The sequence below is a fragment of the Mercenaria mercenaria genome, chromosome 7, assembly GCF_021730395.1.
Source record: "Mercenaria mercenaria strain notata chromosome 7, MADL_Memer_1, whole genome shotgun sequence".
Classification (NCBI taxonomy): Eukaryota; Metazoa; Mollusca; class Bivalvia; order Venerida; family Veneridae; genus Mercenaria; species Mercenaria mercenaria.
In genome coordinates this window covers 21,779,891-21,800,609 of record NC_069367.1, presented here as the reverse complement: position 1 = coordinate 21,800,609, position 20,719 = coordinate 21,779,891, and the positions used below count along the sequence as shown (strand labels likewise).

At 32.8% G+C, this 20,719-nt stretch overlaps 1 protein-coding gene across 25 annotated transcripts in view; it reads right to left on the bottom strand.

Annotated features, from left to right (window-relative positions):
• Positions 1–1,781: 1,781 nt before the first annotated feature.
• Positions 1,782–20,719, bottom strand: part of LOC123554767 (muscleblind-like protein 3) — a 204,864-nt gene continuing 185,926 nt past the window's right edge. For 24 of the 25 annotated variants that reach the window (XM_053547748.1, XM_045345091.2, XM_045345094.2 and 21 more), the window contains 4 exons: positions 17,197–17,350; positions 14,896–15,008; positions 13,177–13,261; positions 1,782–12,241 (listed from right to left, as the gene is read on the bottom strand). In XM_053547748.1, coding sequence (XP_053403723.1) covers positions 12,123–12,241; positions 13,177–13,261; positions 14,896–15,008; positions 17,197–17,350 — 471 coding nt within the window. In that variant the 3' untranslated portion in view covers positions 1,782–12,122. The remainder of the gene's footprint in view (positions 12,242–13,176; positions 13,262–14,895; positions 15,009–17,196; positions 17,351–20,719) is intronic. The other variant, XR_008371638.1, reaches the window with a different exon arrangement.

The window sequence follows — 20,719 nt, the reverse complement described above, 5'->3', positions numbered from 1 at the left end:
CTTGGCATGTAGGTAGTGTTTGAACTGGCTCTGTAGGTCAAGAGGTCAAGGTCACAGATTAAGCTAAAATGTCAAAATTGTCCATCATATTTTGTGTCCGGAGCATAACTAAATAACCATGCAAGGTATTGACTTCAAACTTGGCATGTAGGTAGATGGTAATGAGACTGTGTGCAGGGCACATGAACCGGGTCTGTAGGTCAAAGGTCAAGGTCACAAATTGAGCTCAACAGTCAAAATCTTTGTCATATTTCGTGTCCGGAGCATAACTTGTGAACCATTCAATGTATCAACTTCAAACCTGGGACGTAGGTTGGTAGTGATGGAACGATGTGCAGAGAACATGAACTTGGTCTGTAGGTTTAAGGTCAAGGTCATAAATTGAGCTCAAAGGTCAAATCTGTTCATCAAATTTTGTGTCCAGAGCACAACTTATTAACCATTCATTAATCAAGGTATTGAATTCAAACTGGATGTAGGTAGGTGGTGATGAGACAATGTGCAGAGTACACCAGTCCATGAGCCAGAATGATAGGTCAAAGGTCAGGTCACAGCAAGGTCAAATCTGCCAATCATATTTTGTGTCCAGAGCATAACTTAAGAACTATTAAAAGGTATCAACTTGAAATCTACTTTGCAAACCCCTCCCCCCCCCCCCCCCCCCCCCACACCCTTGCCACTACCAACTTTTTTTTTTTTCATTTAGTTTCTTGCCCTTTAGTATCCTGCCACTACCACCACATACACACCACACACCCTGCTCCTCCACACTCCCTCCTCTTACCTCCCACCAGAAAAAGTTCTTTGAAATTTTCCTTTTTCTTTAAATTTTGCTTCCTTCCTCCGATATAACCCTGTGGGCGTATATTGCCCCACTTGGCAGAGCTCTTGTTGGGAATAGATACTTGAAAATCAGCTCAGATTTTCAGAGTAGTATTGTGTCATTTTCTTGATGGTTTTGTTGCAAGGAATTGAGCCTCAGAGACCAAAAAAGGTCAAAATCCCCATCTCACTGCAGCTTGTGAATGTGGTTCTAGGAAGGTGCTCATGCACGTCTGCAATAATGTCCAGTTATGTATCTTGAGTCTTCTCCCAACAGTAAAGCTTTGAAAGCCATCATTGGATCCTACCTTCCAATTTGGCTTTCTTCAAAGGAGACTGGTCAAATAGATAATTTTCAGAGTGATAATCCTTCATTTCTAAGATGGTTCCACAGAATTGCACGTGCCCGCCTGCTTAGCTCAGTAGGGAGAACGTTGATCTACAGATCGTGGGGTCATGAGTTTGATTCATGTGTGGAAGTTGGCAGTTACTCCTGGAGAACAGGTTTGTACTGGTACAGAATCCAGGAACAGTGGATAGGTTAACTGCCCACCGTTACATGACTGAAATACTGTTGAAAAACGGAGTTAAACCCAAAACAAACAAATATAACAGAATTGCACAGAATTTAGACATCCGAGGCCTGCGGAGTTAAAAGTATTCTGCTACAATGATGTGTTGCTGCAGCTAGCTATGGTGCTAGTGGTTATCCATGTTTGTATTATTTGGTCTTCCTCCAACAGTAAAGCTTTGTAATTCGTCATTACTTGTACCTTGGCCATTGTTTTGACTACATACAACAAAATAACTTGAATGCAGGCAAGTCCAAACAAACTTGTCTGGACTTGGCTAGGGGCTAACAAATATTTTGAATCTCTGATGCTATGCTTACATTCAAACTTAATACTGTGGATGGGGAGGAAGGGAGAAGTTGTTAGTAGAAAAATGAAAACAATCTGTGGAGAAACAAAGTTTAATTTTTGTAACTAACACATTACAATATTGTAAACATCAAATGTTTGTGAAACCTCTTGTATTTTTCTCACCTCAAAGTATAGCACCATGAATTTGACATTAAAAAAAAACATAAAATAATCGAAAGACGTTCATCATTGCAAAACTGAAGTTAAAGGGATCTGTCATTAATTCAATCCAAATTTTATTTGATAAGAGAAATAATAAAAGATCCCTAACAACATGTAAATGCTTGAAATTTGAGCAACATTGTTGCAATTTCATCTCCTCTATTCAATGCCTAAGCACAATTTTCGATTTCATCAATTAGCAAAAGCTCTCAGCAGAAGAGAATTAACTGGAACATGCTGCCTTTTGCTCATAAAAGGTAATTCTGCTTAAGTATTGATTAAAATGCCTGGCGAGTAAAAGTTAATAAAGTCTGGAACAACCTAGCATACCTCCTTGTTTGTTATGGCTACCATATTGCAACCAAGGTATTTTTTTTAGATTTTCTGATGGACACCTCCATTTAGATATTTTGTAATAATTATGTCCAGGACGAAAACAGTTTCCAAATCTCAAATGACTGAAATAATTTGAATTTTACTGTACATAAAAGTCTTGATTTCAAAATTTCATCTCTAAAAGAAGGCACAACCTGAAACAGAATTACTATTTACTAGCAGGAGAGATCTAAAAGTTTTAATTTTGCAAGATTTCAAAGGAAATTGTTCATAAAAGCTCCATGTTTAAAGTCCATTGTGGACTGGTTAGGCTTTTAAGCAAGTATTCATTAGTGCGTATGCGTAAAAAATGTACAATATTATGCCGATTTTAAAAACCATGGTGGAATTAAAAATGTTTCTTAAGGAAATTTGTAACTAAAAGCATCTACAAGAATCTTTTATCAAGCTATATGAATGTACATGGCAGTAATTCATTTCAGGCACGCAATCATTTTCACAGTTTAATCTTAAAAATTAGTTACCACTAGTTAAATTAAATGATTTTACTAAGGTCTATGTTACTTAAATTTAAGTGCCGCTAGAATTAAGGGTGCTTAATTTTCGCTACAGCGGTTATTCAGTGCATGGGGGGGGGCGGGCGGATCCAGAGGAATTACAATCTGTTGACGCATCCACGAGTAGACATTTTAGACAAGAACATGTTTAGTACCTGCATTTATTAAACGCTCTGGTTTTTGCATTTCTCATATTATTTTGTTCAAAATTTTTGTTCAAAATTTTTAACCAGTGTTTGTAACGATACATGCATGCAGTAGAATAAACAAGCTTTCTGAAGTATCTACTTCTATACACTTTTGTTCTTTTTTGAAAAACTTCCTGCAAGTCACATTTGTGTGTTATATCTGTCTGTAATCCAAACTGCTGGACACAATAGTTGTCAGAAATGAATAACCAGATAAAATGGACCAAACCATGTAACACTTGGTCGGACTTGGCAAACTTGCATTTTGACTACCTTTTTAGCTTGTTTTGTACTGCATCTCTCCAGTGCATAAATGTACCAATATATTTTGTCAGTTGAGGATGAATTTATTGTATGTAAACCTCTGCGCCACTGGCTGTCTGGATCCGACCCCTAAATTGTGCAGCACGGGAAATGCCACCAAGCCAAGCGAAGCCATATAAAAGCTAAACTGATAGCAAACAAAATGAAGCTTCAACGCTTTTAAATCTGAAAGCCTTCAGACTTGTTTATTTTAAATTATTTTACCGAAGTATTTTACCAAAGATGATTATATCTATTACTGTTATTGTTTTATTAAGTGCAGGTTTCTGTAACAAGCAAGTTTTTCTTAAAATAGATTTTTCCCAGCTTCCAGAAAAAAGGGTACTCTTAAATATCTATAACTGAAGGACTATGTTTATATCATCTAAAACAGATCAGTTCTATTACTATTTTTATCCATTTCCATCTACAATTCTTCATTATTACTGGTATACGTCATTTTTATTGCCATATAAATGTTATAAGCTTACAGTTTCTATCAAATACTGCGTGTACCTGTATTTCAACTGGTCTATTTTAAGAGGCGGGGGAAATGCCGCAGAGACCGGAGCTTTTCGTTGCACAGTACGTCGGCATTCAGGAGAAATAATTTCTGAATCAGCTTTAGATTAGCTTCGTTTCACAGTATTCTCCTCATTTTAAGAATATTAACTGTCTCACTCAATGCAGACTGGAAAATAAGAACTTTAATACATTTAAAAAAAAAAAGTATATTTCATCTGAAGCAAGGTTTAAAAAGTTTAAAAGTTAAAAACAATACCTATAGCTAAAACCTACATCTACATTAAAATTATTTACATAAAACATCACCGGTAAATTTATATGAAAAATCATTTGCAAAACAAATCAATAACATTCCATCATGGTATTGTCCCAATTTTTACACACCTAAAGATTAATTTTTTTCCTAATGTAAGTTTTTATAAGTGACCAACTATATTTTCTTGCATTCCTTCAACTTAATCTAGGCAAGCGAACTTGTCAGATTTCTGTGATGACATCATTGATCTGATTTTTTATTCATACATCTTCCATTTTGCTAAATGGGTATATTTTCCATTTCAGTCTTCTGTGACATTTTTTTGTAGTAAATGTTAAGTATAAAGTAGTGATACAGCCTTTTTGTTTCATGTATTACTGAGATTTTGGTTCCTTAGTGTGCAGGAAAAGGGATGGGCGGGGGTATGGGGAAAGCAGGAGTTGTAATGTCTCTTGTTTTTGTTAAGTGCAAAACTTACCTCTGTTGCTCTAAGGCCCCTGATATTCATGCAAGAATTATAATATGCACAAAATAAGACATTTTCACTGCCTTTCAAAAGAGATATTGAAGATCTTCATTGATTGAAACTGGCTGTAAATTGACCTGCAACAGTTTTGTGGTTTGAAATAAATTAAATATTTCTACAAATTTGAAAATGTTAAGCTACGATAATGCAAAATATGCAAGTGACGTTGATTTATTTCTTTGAACAACTAGCTGGCATTCAGTGTTATGTAGGTATGTATCTTGTTTGGTACTGTATACTTAGTTACTGACAATGAACCATTATTTCTAGCATGTTAAAAGAGAAGCAGTTGGAGGACAGATTTTAACACTGGATTTAGCAAATATCTAAAAGGTAGTGAAGAAAGCCTTTTAAGTGTTAGCTGTGTCAAGTGCCAATGCCTCGGAAATTTAGTTTTTACAATATTGTGTTATCTAAAGAAAGTTACGGGTTAGTAAAAGACAAAAGCCACTGTGATCCCATTTTCCAGTTAACGAGTTGATAAACTATGGGTTTGTACTACTGGCAACTAGAGGAGTGAATGTACAACTATTGTAAATACTGCTAAATTGTGTCCTCCCTTTGGTGCAGCAACATTGCCTCGGTAACCAAATAAAAGAGCCGGTGGACAGTATCATACAATATTTCTGCATTCACATCCTCAAGTTTGTAAATATAACAGCAATCAGAGATTCAAACCTTGGAAGGTTGTTTGAAAGTCGAGGTCATGCAAAGAAATGAAAAAAGCGGGACGCAAAACGCCTCAACTGGAGATTATATGAAGTCTGCATTTATTAAGCTCTCTTTCAGAGTTCAAACATATAAGCAAGCTGACACATGACAATAATAAGCAAATAAATTCCCAAATATATTTTCCCATCTAGCGTAAGCAAAAAGCATAAAATATAACATATAGTAACTACTAGGAAAAAAAGTCAAGGTCGCTAAATCCTTAATATCTCCTACTATGTGAAAACGTAATTTTGTGGATGGATACATTTTTCGTGATCAAAGAAAACTTCTGATTTAGTTTTTTTGTTTTTCTTTTTCATTGAAAAAGGTTATTTTTAAAAATAGCAGTAGGAGGTATTAAGGGTCAATTTAAATAATAGCACATTTTTAACTACAACACGTACATAAAAATACGTGGACTGGTTTGCTTGAACATGTAAATCATGATTTCCATGGCAACTGAGAAGGAAGACAAATCTAAAACAGAAAAAGTGTGCAAGTGTAGACCTACAGTAATTTTCATTTGAATGTGATAACCTTGCTATGTGTCCAATATAGCAGAACTACATGAAAAAGATTTAAATATCAGAAACCTAACTTTCTAAAAATAATCCTGTTTTTTTTTTTCTTTTAATTTCTGCAGGAACTGTGTTTTAATAAATGCATAATTTTATTTAATCATTCAAATCTATAACAGAGAAAAAAAGTCATCAAATTCTATCTCAAACTTAATACATGTACGTGCTGGCTACATGTTCGAGCCAAATAAAAAAAATTCTACGTTCGTTTCATCATCTTGCACACTTTTCTGCGATTTAAGAATATTTGAACTTGGTGTAAATTGCTAAGAAAATATTGCTGCATCTGATGGCACTCGTATGGCAAACTTTCTCAACGATGTAAAAAATAACTGGTAACATTCATTACCATGGCTACTGAAACAAAGATAAATGGTTATACAATCATTAACAACAGCTGCGACTAAAACAATGTACAGAAAAAAAAAAACTACATTAATTCTAAAGTCAAGAATGTTTTAAATGTCTTCATTTGTACTACAGATTCAAAACTGGTTAAAATTAACTGCTGAACATATATCTGTATGTTTCAATATCTTCGAGACAAAATAATATCTACAAATACAGTTCCTACCAAATCCCAAAATATGTGAAGTCTATATAACATACAGTACAGTTCTTAATATGGTATGTACAGTGTTTAGTAATGTCACTTTTTCAAAATGTTCTTCAGTACTTATAGTTTTGAAATCATTATCTTTTCCAATATTTAAAAGCTTCTAGCTGAAAAAAGAAAAAGACTCGTAACATTTTAACATTAAATATTTTCTTTCATATATTTATACTATTCGTGATAGTTTTTTTCAACTTTTGGGTCTCTCCCAGTAAACTTAAAAATTTATGCCACCAGAGCAAAAGGGCAATTTTCAACATTCAAAAGGGTTTACTTCCACAACCCAACCATAGAGGAAGAAAAAAACAACATTTGTAAACAGTTTCAGTACAGCACTTAAATAAACCTATCATGTTCTCTTAGTTTCTAACCAGCACCAGCCTTTAATTAATCAGGTTCTAGATTTGACAATTCCCTCACATGGGATATATTAGATGACAAATGATTTGTCAAAATGTCGACTTTGGTCAAATTGTAACAGAGAGCATGTACCTTTCAAAGGGATCTTGTGAAGTTCACCAGTATAATTTTGTAGTCAACTTACTAGTACTTGTTCAGCTTAAACTGGAGTACCGATTTGCTCTGATGGCAGAAAACTGCCCGATAAAAGGCAAAGTCTAAGATACCAAAAATAGTAACACAGGATATCTTTTTGAAGAAATTTATCCCATTGCATACAACAAAGTCTGTCATCGTAAACTAAGCAAAAATTGAACTAATAAGAAATACTTGCCCTTTTCAAGCAATGTTCATTTTCACTTCAGATTTTATAAATGGCATTATGATGTAATTTCTTTTTATGTGTTTCACATCAAGATTACCTCCCTTTAATCAATCAACAAAGATCATTTTTTTGACAAGAGTTGTTTCCCTGTTTTAAATCAACAAAATTAGTCACAACTTGTTAGAGGAAAGACTATCTGCAATATGGCCAGAATAGCAATGGCTGTTTCACAGCCTGAGAGCCACAAAAAGCGGAAAGCATAGCAGAAATTACACTTTGGGTTAAAACAGATATCTAATATTTGTATTTTACAAAAAAGAACACGTTTTACATCACTATAAAATATCTCAAAAAGTGTTTTATACAATCACTCAAGTCAGAACATTAAATGTCCTCAAATAACATGCAAAAATCTGACTCAAAAAATCAACACGTCAGGTAACGTATCTAGTAACGCACACTGTAACAACTTTCATACATATGTAACGTCCATAATGTCTGACACTGCAGAGTTACATACTTTACTATTTACAAAAAATCATAGTTATATAACATCACATTTTACAATACAAAAACATTGAGTTACCCCAATCTAAAGGCTTAATATGCATTTTTTATTGCTTTAAAGAATAAAACTTTAAAATGTCTATTTCAAAACAATTCCTTTTTAAAAGAATAAACTGTAATAATAATTTTTAAAAGAGATATACTTCTTAAGCATTATTAATGTATGCAGGTAATGCAAACAGAGCGTTTACTTTATCTGGAATGTAAAATTGCAGTTTTGAACAAATTAAGCAAGAGCTAGATTATTAGCGAGACACATTAAGTCAGTATCACTACACAGTAATGTGAAATGTTACCACCCATTTTCTGAAAATACTGCAGAGAACTTCGGCCTCCCAAATTCAATTCAGAATGACATACAACCTTAAAATTGATCAAAGTTCAAACATTCAATGAAATGTTATGTATGTTACAACACTGACCTTTTGGAATATTATATGAAATAACTGATACTGAAATTTAACTTGTTTTAATCATTAAAAAATTTAAATGGAAAATAAAGACTTCCTGTACAAATCCTACAAGATTTTGCAAATACATGCTTATAGATTTATTTTATACGAACACAAACTTACAAATCAGACAGTATGTGTATTTTATTAGATAACTGAGATGTTCAACAGCTGATATTCTTTCCTTTGGTGCCTGATTGAGGTAACATAACATAATTATCGTAATCACCATAACCAATGTAAATGTTTAAATAAGTCTTCATTTAAAGTCATGAAGATGAAAACCTAAAATACTGCAGCCTCCTTCAGAGCCCCGCAAATTCTTTCCATTGTCAACTGGCATACTTTGAAACATTCAAAGGTTAACATGACAAAAATCAAATGTTACCTTGTTTCCCCACAGTTTAGTAATGGTAACGTAAAAGTAACGTAATATTTCAGGTTTATCTTCACAACACTCAAATGTGACTAATTTTATTCTAATATAAGAAGGCATATTTTGCCAGAAATCACATATATACACATAGAATCCACAACTTCAGACAAAGTCACTGGGACACATATAATAAAAACATACATATCACAAATAAACATATTACGTAACTCTTGTGTCTAACTTCTGTTACACCTTTGTAGTGTTAAAACTTGTGTAAAACAAATGGAACTTTATATTCAAATTTCACAAAGGAAGTTTCATCTAAAATGAAAAGCAGTACTCATCAAAGAAATAACTGGTTCAAGTTGAAAATTTTACTGCAAATGCTGACCGGCACCTAAACAGTAACTAGACTTATGCTTGCTCAACATTGTACAGAGATATATTCTGTACTTGATTTTTACCCAGAGAGTGACCGATATTAAACAGTCTTTTTTAATTTTTTCATATCGAGAACAAATTAAATTAGACATTCTCGTTTCAGTTTTGTCTTAGCATTAACTGTTATTACATTTCATAAATCATAATGTGAGCTTATATCAATGAAAAAAAACTACAGTGTACCAGGTTTGGGAATGTAAAGCAAAGAATTTGCTCAAAACTGACTAAATCTTTATTTTTGTTGGGTTTAGATCACACCAACACAATTATAGGCAACTTTCTAGCTTTTAACGGTGGAAGAACACCCAGGTACCCCTCCAGATGTTATTTCAAACATGGGTGAGCACCTGGGTATGCATAACTGAACATTTCCAGTAAACTTGTATAACCAGTTATTTCAAAGACAGATTCTGTAAACAGCTCAACCATTATTAAAATAACAACACAATAGGATCAACCTTTTGCAATCCAAGTTGTGGAAAATACCAACAACTTGTAAGAACTACCAACAACTTCAGAAAAGCATTACCTTCCATAAAAACTTGTGTTAAATTACTTAAAATATAAAAAAAACCTCAATATCTTTATAAATATATTAATCAAACCATTTTAAAATGTATTGTATAAAATAGAAATGAAAAAAAAAATCAATTTACTTCAGAAATTTTTGTTTCAATTATATTTCCAAAATTAAAACTGTAAAAAAAAAGCTTTGTATCTGACGTAAGTTTAATGTGATTGAGCTGCAAAACAAAAACAAATTATAAAATTCAAAGAGAGATTCTCATTGGCCAATGTCATGAGCCATGTGATCATCTCATGCACCAATCGGAAGATTTGTATCTAAACATAAAAATAAACATCCATAATCATCATTACAAATAAATCAGCACTTAAAAAATGACTGTACAAGACTATCAAATTGATTAGCATTTTAATTAGTGAAATAATTTGAGACTAAATTCAATCAGCCCTATAACCCTACTGAATATCTATCATTTTTCTTCTGAATGATTTTTTTTCTTCATAAATTCTATTCTTTTTTCCAACATACAATAAAAACACTCTGCATATTTGCTGTAAAAACAACTAGCAAAGAATGTTTGCATAATTAAACTGATATTACTTAGGTGAGTATGCTGTAATTCCATCTAACAGTTAGTTAATGGTCTTTTTCATTATACTTCTTGCTTATATTTAATAGTATTCCATGTAAAATTTTAGTTATTCAGCAAGGCCAAGGACTAAAATTAACAATAATAACAACAACTTATATTTCACTATACAATATGTAAATGGTTTCTCAGTAATTGTAAGTAAAACATATATAAAAAAACTTGACATTCTTATCAACCTACAATATGTAATAAAACATGGCACTTTCTTTTTCAAAAAAACGGAAATTTGGTTGATTCATTATGATGACTATTGGATGATGAATGATGAACTTAAAAAAAAATCATGAGTTACTTAACAAGAATAAATATAAATGCAAGTTTCACCCTTGTAAAAAGACTTAACTTTATAAAAGAACAGTGAATATCATTAACAAAGCAAAAACAAAGTCGGATTTTCTGTAACCGTTTAACAACCTAAGACAGTACTTAGAAAGAGGATTCTTTTTCTTCCTCTCTTTGTTTCTACTTATTCTGAAATTTTGAATTGGCTGCTAAATACTCCAAAAATTGCAACAGATGCTTTTCAAATGGCTGACTCAGATACTCAATTCATATTAAATAAGATTTGATAAATGGACAGATTTGCTGACAAAGAAACTATATCTGATACAAGTTTCTAAACAAGTATTTATACAAAATAGGCATTTTAGAAACAGTTTTGTCCCACAGCTGCAGGGACATTCACAATCTATGGCACATAGTTTTAAAGTTTGGAACGTGGTTTCGTTAGTTAAATCGGAAGTTTGCGTGCACCATACAGCATTGCACCAGTCATGTTTACAAAAATAATAAGTGTACAACAATAATATTAAAACAACTAAAAATGCTTTGAGAACCATCACAAAAAATAAACACTTTGCTTTCATAATTTTGGTGAAGTTTTACTTCACCAGAATCATGAGAGCCATTTCTCAAAGTATCATGAAATATGAAGAAGTAATGCAGTTGTCAATTTGGCCTTATCATGTTAATTTCCCATGGGGTCAAAGGTTAAAAGCAATGTTCTTCATTCCAAATTAACCAATGAAAAGCACCCTTACAGAAAATTAACATAAATGAACCAATCAGTGCACTGTGTAGGAATACAAATGTTCTCAATAGGAATGCTTCTGCAATCACCAAAGCAAGAACTATTTTTCATCATAAAGGAACCTTTACTATACAAAATAGACAGAATTAACAAAGCAGAGCTGTCTGTCTTTTTGTTGTTTTTTTTGTTTTTTTTAATATTTTTCATTTCTAAACAATTGTTATGTGATTTCTTTTAAAGCTATACATGGAAGTTATGTTTCAAGTGCTTAAAAAACAACTCGGGTATTGTGAAGCAGGATTAAACTGACAAGCAGATGGCATATATTTCCCCCGACGCTTCGCCAAGCTTGTAGAAAAATAACTCTGATGACATTTTTTACACCAGTAATATCACAATTGAGAGAATTTCGATACTAGAACAGGAATCTGTGTCATTTTTGCACGTATTTTATACGTTGATGCTAAAGATTTCTATACTAGTATGGATATGGCATTTGTATCTAAGTGGTTTTAAACCACAAATTAACATACAAAATGTCTTTTTTTATCACATAATGTTTGGTTTTCATTGGTTGGTTGCAGACTTCTCACTCCTCCAATCAACTACGGCGGCCACTTGTAACATGTAAAAAGTTAAGTCAACAAGTCCTTCATTGAAAATTTTGACTAGAAAATGACAGTTCATTTTTGCCTCCTTCTGGATAAGGAAGTTATGATGATAAATGAATCATTCTCTTTGATTTTTTTTTTTCACAAATTAACATGAAATGCAGAAAAGTTAGTTTAAAACATCTAAAAATATTCTGAGAAACTCAATTTTGGTACATTCCTTCTTTAAACATTTTAGTGGCATTATTCTGATGGTGGGAGAGCAACTGGTATATGATAATATTTGCAAGTTGGCCGCGAACATTTCCCGCGCACTGCATCCCTACAGACGGTCACACGACCCTCATTTACTTCTACATAATCTGAAAAAGATATAAAAACAATATTGTATAATATACTGAGTAAACAACATAATCTGTCTGGTAAAAAATACACAATAATGTATTTTACATATGTAATATTGACAGACACACCTAACTTAACACAATTATACCAAATACGAAGCATCAGTACTGAACTGTTCCCAGGATTTGAACACCCTCCAATAACCGAGGTAGAGGGCAAACAAATTTCAGTGTCAATTCTTTATATAGCAATCTCATCATGGTAAACAAATTTATCACATCTGTCTTTTTTTAAAAACTAATTTGCATAAAATTAACAGTAATTTACAAACATTTAAAGTTTAATAATAATTTAATCGCAGTTTTCTTACGGCTTGCCAGATATCTTTATTAAAGTAAAAGTCGATAAATATGCAAATTACGTCACAGTACTTTAACCAGTTTATGAATAAATTATGCAAATTGGAAAATCTAAAAGATATCTTTTTTATCTAAAACTACAAAATCTCAATCTAAAATCAAACTTCTTTGTCACTTTCAAGAGAAAGTTGGTTTTATTTCCTTAATGATTTCTTTCAATATTTCTTCCTTGTCTCCAAACCTGTCAAAGTTTTCTATTCTTACTGAAGCAAATTACTTTTTATCTTCACTTCATCCATGGTGGGAGACAGACATCAAGAAATATCTTCATTAATTTTATAATAAGTAGAAGCCATAAAGTATTTTGTAAAGCAGTCCAAGGTGTAACTGCTATGATGCATCCCAAGGAAGAAAAATATTTATTTCTTGCAAGACTGTGATTCATATGAAGGACTTTTAATTTCAAGACTAACAAAAAGAATTAATGATTTAGACGGTTGTGCCCCAAGAAAATTATGTTGTGCAAGTATTGAAAGAGTCTTAGTGGGTCTTTAAGTACCATAAAAACTCAAAAGATAGTAAATGATACTCACCCTCAATAACATGAACATACTTGCATGTAGGCCTCTGACACAGGCCTAACTTAAAATCTTTGCACACTGGGAGGGTGTCCAGCAACTGTAACAGCAACAAGGTCAAGGTCACATGTATTCTGTTCCCAAGGTGACTAAATTTTTTCAAAGTATATAGTTTGCTTGCCTCCTTTTTATAATTTGATGTAATTTAATGTTGTATAAAATTTGGATTGTGCAGTTATACAAATAGTTCAGTAGCAATTGAAATCCAATTTACAACTTGGCAAATAAATTTGCTTGTATTATCTCTGACCCTTGACCCAAATCTATTAATTTCTGAAAAGGAGGCAATCAATACTAAAACATACAACATCAAGAACAACATTTTGATACATTTTCTACTGGTGAGGTGCATGTTAAACAAAAAGTAAAATTAGCAAAATTAGTAAAAAATAAAAGTTCCAACTAAAAGTACAGGATGGTTAGTTTGTAAGATATCCGGCACTGCAAAGCACTTATTAAAAGGTTTTAGTGGCAATCCGAAGATATAAGCTGCTTTTACTAGCTTTGTTAGGTGTAATATGTGTAAATTATCAAAATATACCCACATGCAGTAATATGGCAATTTGGGATATTGTTATGGGAAACTTGCAACCATATGGGTAACAATGCACACTATACAAGACCTTTTCCCATTTTTTATCTTGATGTCAATGAATACATAAAAACATTACATGTCTTTTTTGAGAAAGCCCATTATCATTCTAAAAATGTATGACAAGCCTTAAGACACAGACCCTTATTTTACAAATCCTCCATAGATATTTTATGGAAGTACAGAATCTACTTCAATCAGTTTAGAGACTTCTGAATCTAACTAATTCTAAACTTAGATTTTCTATTTGAACCAGTGTTCAGTTCTGTATTTTTAACCAGTGTACAGTTTTGTATTTTTAACCAGTCTAGTTTTATATTTGTAACCAATTTGAAGTTTTGTATTTGTAACCAGTCTACAATTTCATATTTGTAACCAGCCTACTGTCTCATGTGTGTAACCAGTCTACAGGATGACACAGACCACCAAAAATAGAACTGCAGACAAATACTTTCAAACAAAAGGAAATCAGGACTGTATTCTCCATTCTAGAAGGATAAAAGTTGATTTTCAGGCATGTCCTAGGTATAATTGAAGGGAAGTACAGGACTACATTTAGAATTCTAGTTAACTTTGTACTTTACAATATACAGAATCATGCAAGACTGGATGACTACATTGAGACACTGAAGCATCTAAAAGTTACAGTCTTTTTTCCCCAAAACTGCCGTTTCTGAAACAGCAGTTACATAAGACTCTTGGTATTCTCAAAACTACATCCCCTCCCTCACTCAAATTCTAATGATAACTTTGGCCAAATTTCCACTTTTTATCCCTTTATAATCGGCATTTATTTTTCAAAAAGTAATAAATCTGCATATCAGGGAAACACTAAAGCATCTACCATAATATAAATAATACAAAATCATTCCGATAGGCTTAAGATGAACTGTGACTTCAAATATTAAAGTTGAAAAAAAAAACCGGGCTTTTAGAATGTTACATTCAAGGAATGATAAATACTATTGCTTTCCGATTTTCATTTCAAAGTCCGTTCCTAAACTGAAATGACGTCTGAATGTATTTCCCTGATTTACAGGAAAAAAAAAAACAAAGAAAAAAATTGAAGTTTAGTCTTATACCTGTTTATTATCATCAAAGTAATTAACACTATGTGCATTGCTGGCTACAATGCTCCCTGGAAGCGGGCCCGTCACCATCGCTGTTGCCATCTCCGGGGCAACAACCATCGGTACTGTTACCATGACGACAGTTGTGTCATGACCACCGCCATGCAGACGGGCAGGCCAATTTTATTTAGTGTCAATATTTGTGTAATTTATGGCAAATGTTTTTTTTTGTATTTTTTTTGGTCAAGCAGCGGCGAGTTTTTTTTTAATACACATGCAGGTGTGAGAGTAGGTGTTGAAGCAATAAAGCACACGAACAGATGAACAGGTGCAACGAGCATGAAATAAAAGATAAATACAACACAAATGTTAGCTAGTGTGTCAACTAAGTAGTAGTGCCATTTCAGTGCTATAGCTACGAATCAATTTATGGGATATGCACCAGGTTCCATATATATATATATATATCCATTCTGATACACAACCACTTTCTCTAGGTTTTGCAATTTATTTAGAAAGTTGTGAATTTCTAAATGTATATTTGAATATATGTAGCAGCAAACCAGAAAATAAACTTTCCAGTGCTTTTTAATTTGCACTGAAATGGCACTTATGTTAATAAAAAGCAGTTAAGGTTAAAATTGCAACTTAAAATAAAATATTAATACACCCTTTCCCTTTCTTGTTAACCATGAGGTGTTTCTAAATTTCTGCACAAGTAACATAATACCCTTGGAAAAGTTAAACCCAGACTTTCTATTTCAAATTACAGCCAATACTTCCTAACCCTGCTAATTTTCAAGAATTAACTTGTCCTCCTTTCAATCTGAACAGTACCATTAACCCATTAACTGTTAAAAGGGGTGCATACCAAAAAGATACTGACTGAACAGCGAACAGTGCAGATCATGATCTGTGCAGGCTGATCATGATCTACACTGGTCGCAAAGGTAGAATCAGTTGCGTCCAGCATGATAAGGGTTAAGTTATATAACACTGTTTTCCAGTTTGAAGTATTTAAATGCAAATGTTTGAGGCATACTAAAAATGGTTGAATCCCCCCATCCCAAACACGCACACCCTGCATGGTGACACAAGAAAGGTCAAATTAAAAAATGTTACAGAAAATATATGAATGGTAATAAACTATCATAATGTTAAATAACAGAACAGATGATCATGACTTGTACAGTTATTAGATATTTTGTATTATGGCCTTTTTACAAAACAGAATATTTTTGGGGGTTTGAAAACTTGCAAAAACCAACCAATGATAAGCCATGAATAGTTCCAGATAAAATAATTGTACATGTTCATCTGCTAACAAAACAAAATTACAACTTTTATTAAACCAAATTAAAATTCCCATAATTATCAAGTGAAATTAAGCTACAGGTTCTATTTGTGTATGTATAGTAACTGTATTTGTATCCCTCATAAACACTCAGAATATTATTTCTATTTGTTACACAATATTCTGTCAATAAAAACTGCATAAAACCTTCTCTTGATCATCATCATCATCATCATCATCATCATCATCATCATCACCATTTTACTACCTCAATACAAGATTTCTTAATAATATTTTCACGCTATTGTACTTAGATGTTCTAATGACACAATTTAGTTCCAGTTACAAAACCAACATAAACTAGAGATGCTTTTGAGAAAAGCGCATGTCTCCCACAACTGCCCCTTAGATGATGAAAAATGTTAGTTTCTCTAGATGTTTTAGACGAGTGGATCCAATTAGATGGTCTGGATGAGTGGATCCAATCAGTAATTCAAGGGCCATAAATGAAAAGTGCCTGGGTGGATTTGGCTAGTTATCGAACTTGGGTAAGGTCTTATGGCCAAACACATTTTGTTCAAGTTTGGTGAAGATTGGATGAGAAATATTCGAATTAGAGTGCGGACAAGAGTAAAAAGACTGATTTTTGGTAATTCAAGGGCCATAACTCCAGGACGCCTGGACCGATTTGGCTAGTTATCGAACTTGGCCGAGGTCTTATGGTCAAACACATTTTGTTCAAGTTTGGTGAAAATCGGATGAGAAATGTTCAACTTAGAGTGCGGACAAGCTTTGTGACAGACACACACACAGACAGACAGACAGACTGGAGTAAATCAATATGTCTCCCACACCACTGTGTGGTGGGAGACATAATTAAATAGGACAAGAAAAGTCACAGGTGTTTAGATCCATAACAAGATCTATCCAGACAAATTTCACATTTCATTAAGTGAAAACTAATATCAAAGTGCACACTGACATATTTAGTGGACATTTTATAGAACACAAGTACTTACAAGACACCGGTATGTATTGTGGCTGATTTAACTGCATTGCAGCTATCGCCTGTTGATAGGACGTCATATTCGAGATCGGTTGATACATAGGTAAACCCTTCGCATCGGCCACCGCTACACGTTTATACTGCCCAACCATGCCAGGTACTTGCGACTGAAAGATAAACATAACCACCCAATTGCCTCACCAGTCTCCCTAGTTGCAAACCAAATAAATATGAAAAATATGAATACAATATATCAGTGGTATCAAGGATTTGGACAACTCTATTGTCTGTTATATAAATCTGAATGATGACAACAACTTCAGCAGTTGTTTACCCACATCCTTAATCAACTTTGACCCATATTATTTAAACAGCATCCCCTTCCCAAACTAATACACTTTTAATGCTGCACACAGTTTCAAATTGCCATCATTTTTTTGGAAGTTTTTCGCTGAAAATAAAGCGAAAAGCGACTACTTTCTCAACAATAATCCGAGAGATGATTTGCCAGATTGTAACAATTGCACATGTTTCTAATGTCATTTACCACAATCTGATTTTCATTCCTCAAATTACTTGAACGGTTTTCACTCATTTGTAAAACATACAGCAACCAATTTCAGAACACTGCAATGACAGTTTGCAAGTTTTATCAAAGTCTGCTAAAAATATTGTAATACCTTTCCATCTTGTACCAAATAATACATTAAGAAACAACAAGAGCACCGCCTATGGGTGCCATCACTCGTCTGCAAGTGCTGGTCAGTATATTAAGAAGTGTTCTAGTTCAGAATTTGTAAGTACAAAAGGGGCCATAATTCTAACAAAATGCAGGTTAGAGTTATGGTTCTTGGCCTACATAGTCATCTTAGGATGATAAACAAGTGTGCAAATATTCAAAGCTGTAACTCTTACAGTTTTTGAGAAAAGATGGATGTAAACAAATATTTTAACCAATAAACTCAATTTTTTTTAAGTACAAAAAGAGCCATAATTCTGACAAAATGCATATCAGAGTTATGGTATTTGGCCTACATAGTCCCCTAATGATGGTACACAAGTGTGCAAAGTTTCGAGGCTGTAGCTCTTACAGTGTTTGAGAAAAGGTGAACCTAAAAAAAAACAATTTAACCAATGCCGACAATCAAGTGACGACAGTACCTTGTAGATTTTTTTTTAAAAATCAGACAAGCTAAAATGTTCCAATATAATTATGAGTAAGTAAATGATATGGTTTGAAAAATGTATAAATGTGGAAATCCAGGAGATACATCATACCCCTGAAAATGATCTGCTCAAGGCAAACTGCTACCAAATTAATTAAAGTACAATTCAGAATTGTTTAATACTTTATCATTTATATCACAACATAAGAATAATAACAACGTCATAAACAAAATTGCACTTTATGAAGCACCAATTCTGATTGACTCCTGTATATTTCACACATGAGTGATTTTTCTAAAGAGGGCGGGGCTTTCATATTTATTCAGCAATTTGAGTGACAGGATTCTGGTTTTACTGTAGGCTGCTGTCCAATGTATAACAGGACAGAATTCTACCAATTGTTGCTCCAGATACATTTTACTCTGTGTAATGTACATAGACTTTTCTTTTGAAATTCTTTAAAAACCCAAATGCCTGCAGTGCAATTAATTAATTTATGACAAACAAGGTTCATTGACTCTTGGCACTTTCTGTCAAAAGTGGCAACTTTTTCACTTGTTAAACAATAAATAACTTGACACAGGTTTAACAAAAGTTGCACATTGTGTCTTACATGTGCTTCTGTGATGATCAATTTCTTCTGGTACTAAAACATTAACATCCTACCACCTTCAGTATTGCCAAAATATGTCCTACCGAGTCTACAATTCTAAATGAATGTATACTATATAAAGCAGAAATAAGCAAACAAATTAAACCATCACTGAGTGCAAAACACAGAGTAAAATTATATTTGAGCTTTCTTTCAAGCAAATATGGATTCTGTTTACTTATGGGTGTGATATGTACAAAACATATAATCCCCTTGACACCCCCTACTGAAGACACACCCTTGCAATTAAAGATGTCCAAATCAAAAAATCTTGTAAATCTTCAGATTTTCATCCATAGGCAGACTTTCAATGAAGTTTTCAATTTTCTCTTAACATTTTATTTAATGCACAAAAGTATTACTAAAACTTATAATATTAAATTAGACAAGCGCATGACAACTGTCATGTTTGAAAGACTATACCATTTATAAATCTTACAAACAAAAATCTGCTCAGTTTAGAAACCCTCAAGGCAAAAGGAGGCCTGCACAAATTCATTTTATGTAACCAGCTAGATGTACAAGTCTCTCAATCTTTAATTCATCAAGAACGTTACACATAATAAAGTGTAACCTGTAATCAATTCTGTATGGGGAAAATCTGCCTTGAATGAAAAACAAAATGCAAAATCACATGACAAATTGAAAATATTTCTTATCCTTTGCTGAAAGTGCAAACTGTATCAAATATTATAAAAAACGGTCAAATTTCTACACGGCAAAAAAAGCTTTCCAAAAGGACAGATAAAAATACGGAAATGGACAAAAAACAAGCAGTTTCTAGCAAAATTTCGTTATAATATCCAAACAATAAATACTGGTCTTAGTTTCTAATAATACACAAGCCAATTCAGTTTTTATATTCCAGCCAACATGCATTAGCGTGAAAAGTCCACGATTTAGCATCGATTACACGAAAAAAATCACGCACTTCCTCTATAAACAGCTTGACTAAGTATTGATGGTGGCAAGTACTGATAAATTTTAACTCATATTAGTAACAAAAAAAAACACAGGTAAATAAAATCATCAAACATATGAAAAAAATCTGAGATAATACTGTTTAGGGAAATGAACAATTATTCTTTTTAAATAACCACATTTTTTGTTCCTTGCCTTATCCGTCTGTTATTTGTGACGTAATATTAAAAGGAATAAATCTTCTTACTACACTATTATTACTTCTAAATGAATTTAAGTACATTATTAACATAAGTGACTTAGTTTGTGACCTTTGAACTACACTGTCTCAATTTTTTCTCATAACAGTTTCATTGACATCAAGTGTCATAATAGAATCAAGTGTCATTGTAACAGGACTTACTGAAATAGCACAAAATGCTTAACTGCAAGACACCATATTATTTTGCAAAGAAACTGGGACTGCTATATTTTGATATTTCTATAATAATTTCTCATGATTTTCATGTCTGGTTACAGATGCTCACATTCTGCAATATGTTTTTTGAACAAGTTTCATTATGAACTGAAACTGAAAATGTCAGCACAGTTTATGACACAAAAAAAAAACAGCCAAAGCTGCTTCATAAGCATTTAATTTGTTTTTGAACATATCAGTATACAATGTACCTAATGGTAATTTTCTAAAGCTGCTTGAGAAGTTTGGGGATTTTAAACCAATGACCTCTGTAACTGTATACTACTTTAAGTATTATACTTGATAATGTCTGTAAATGTGTTTGTTTTTTGTTTTGTA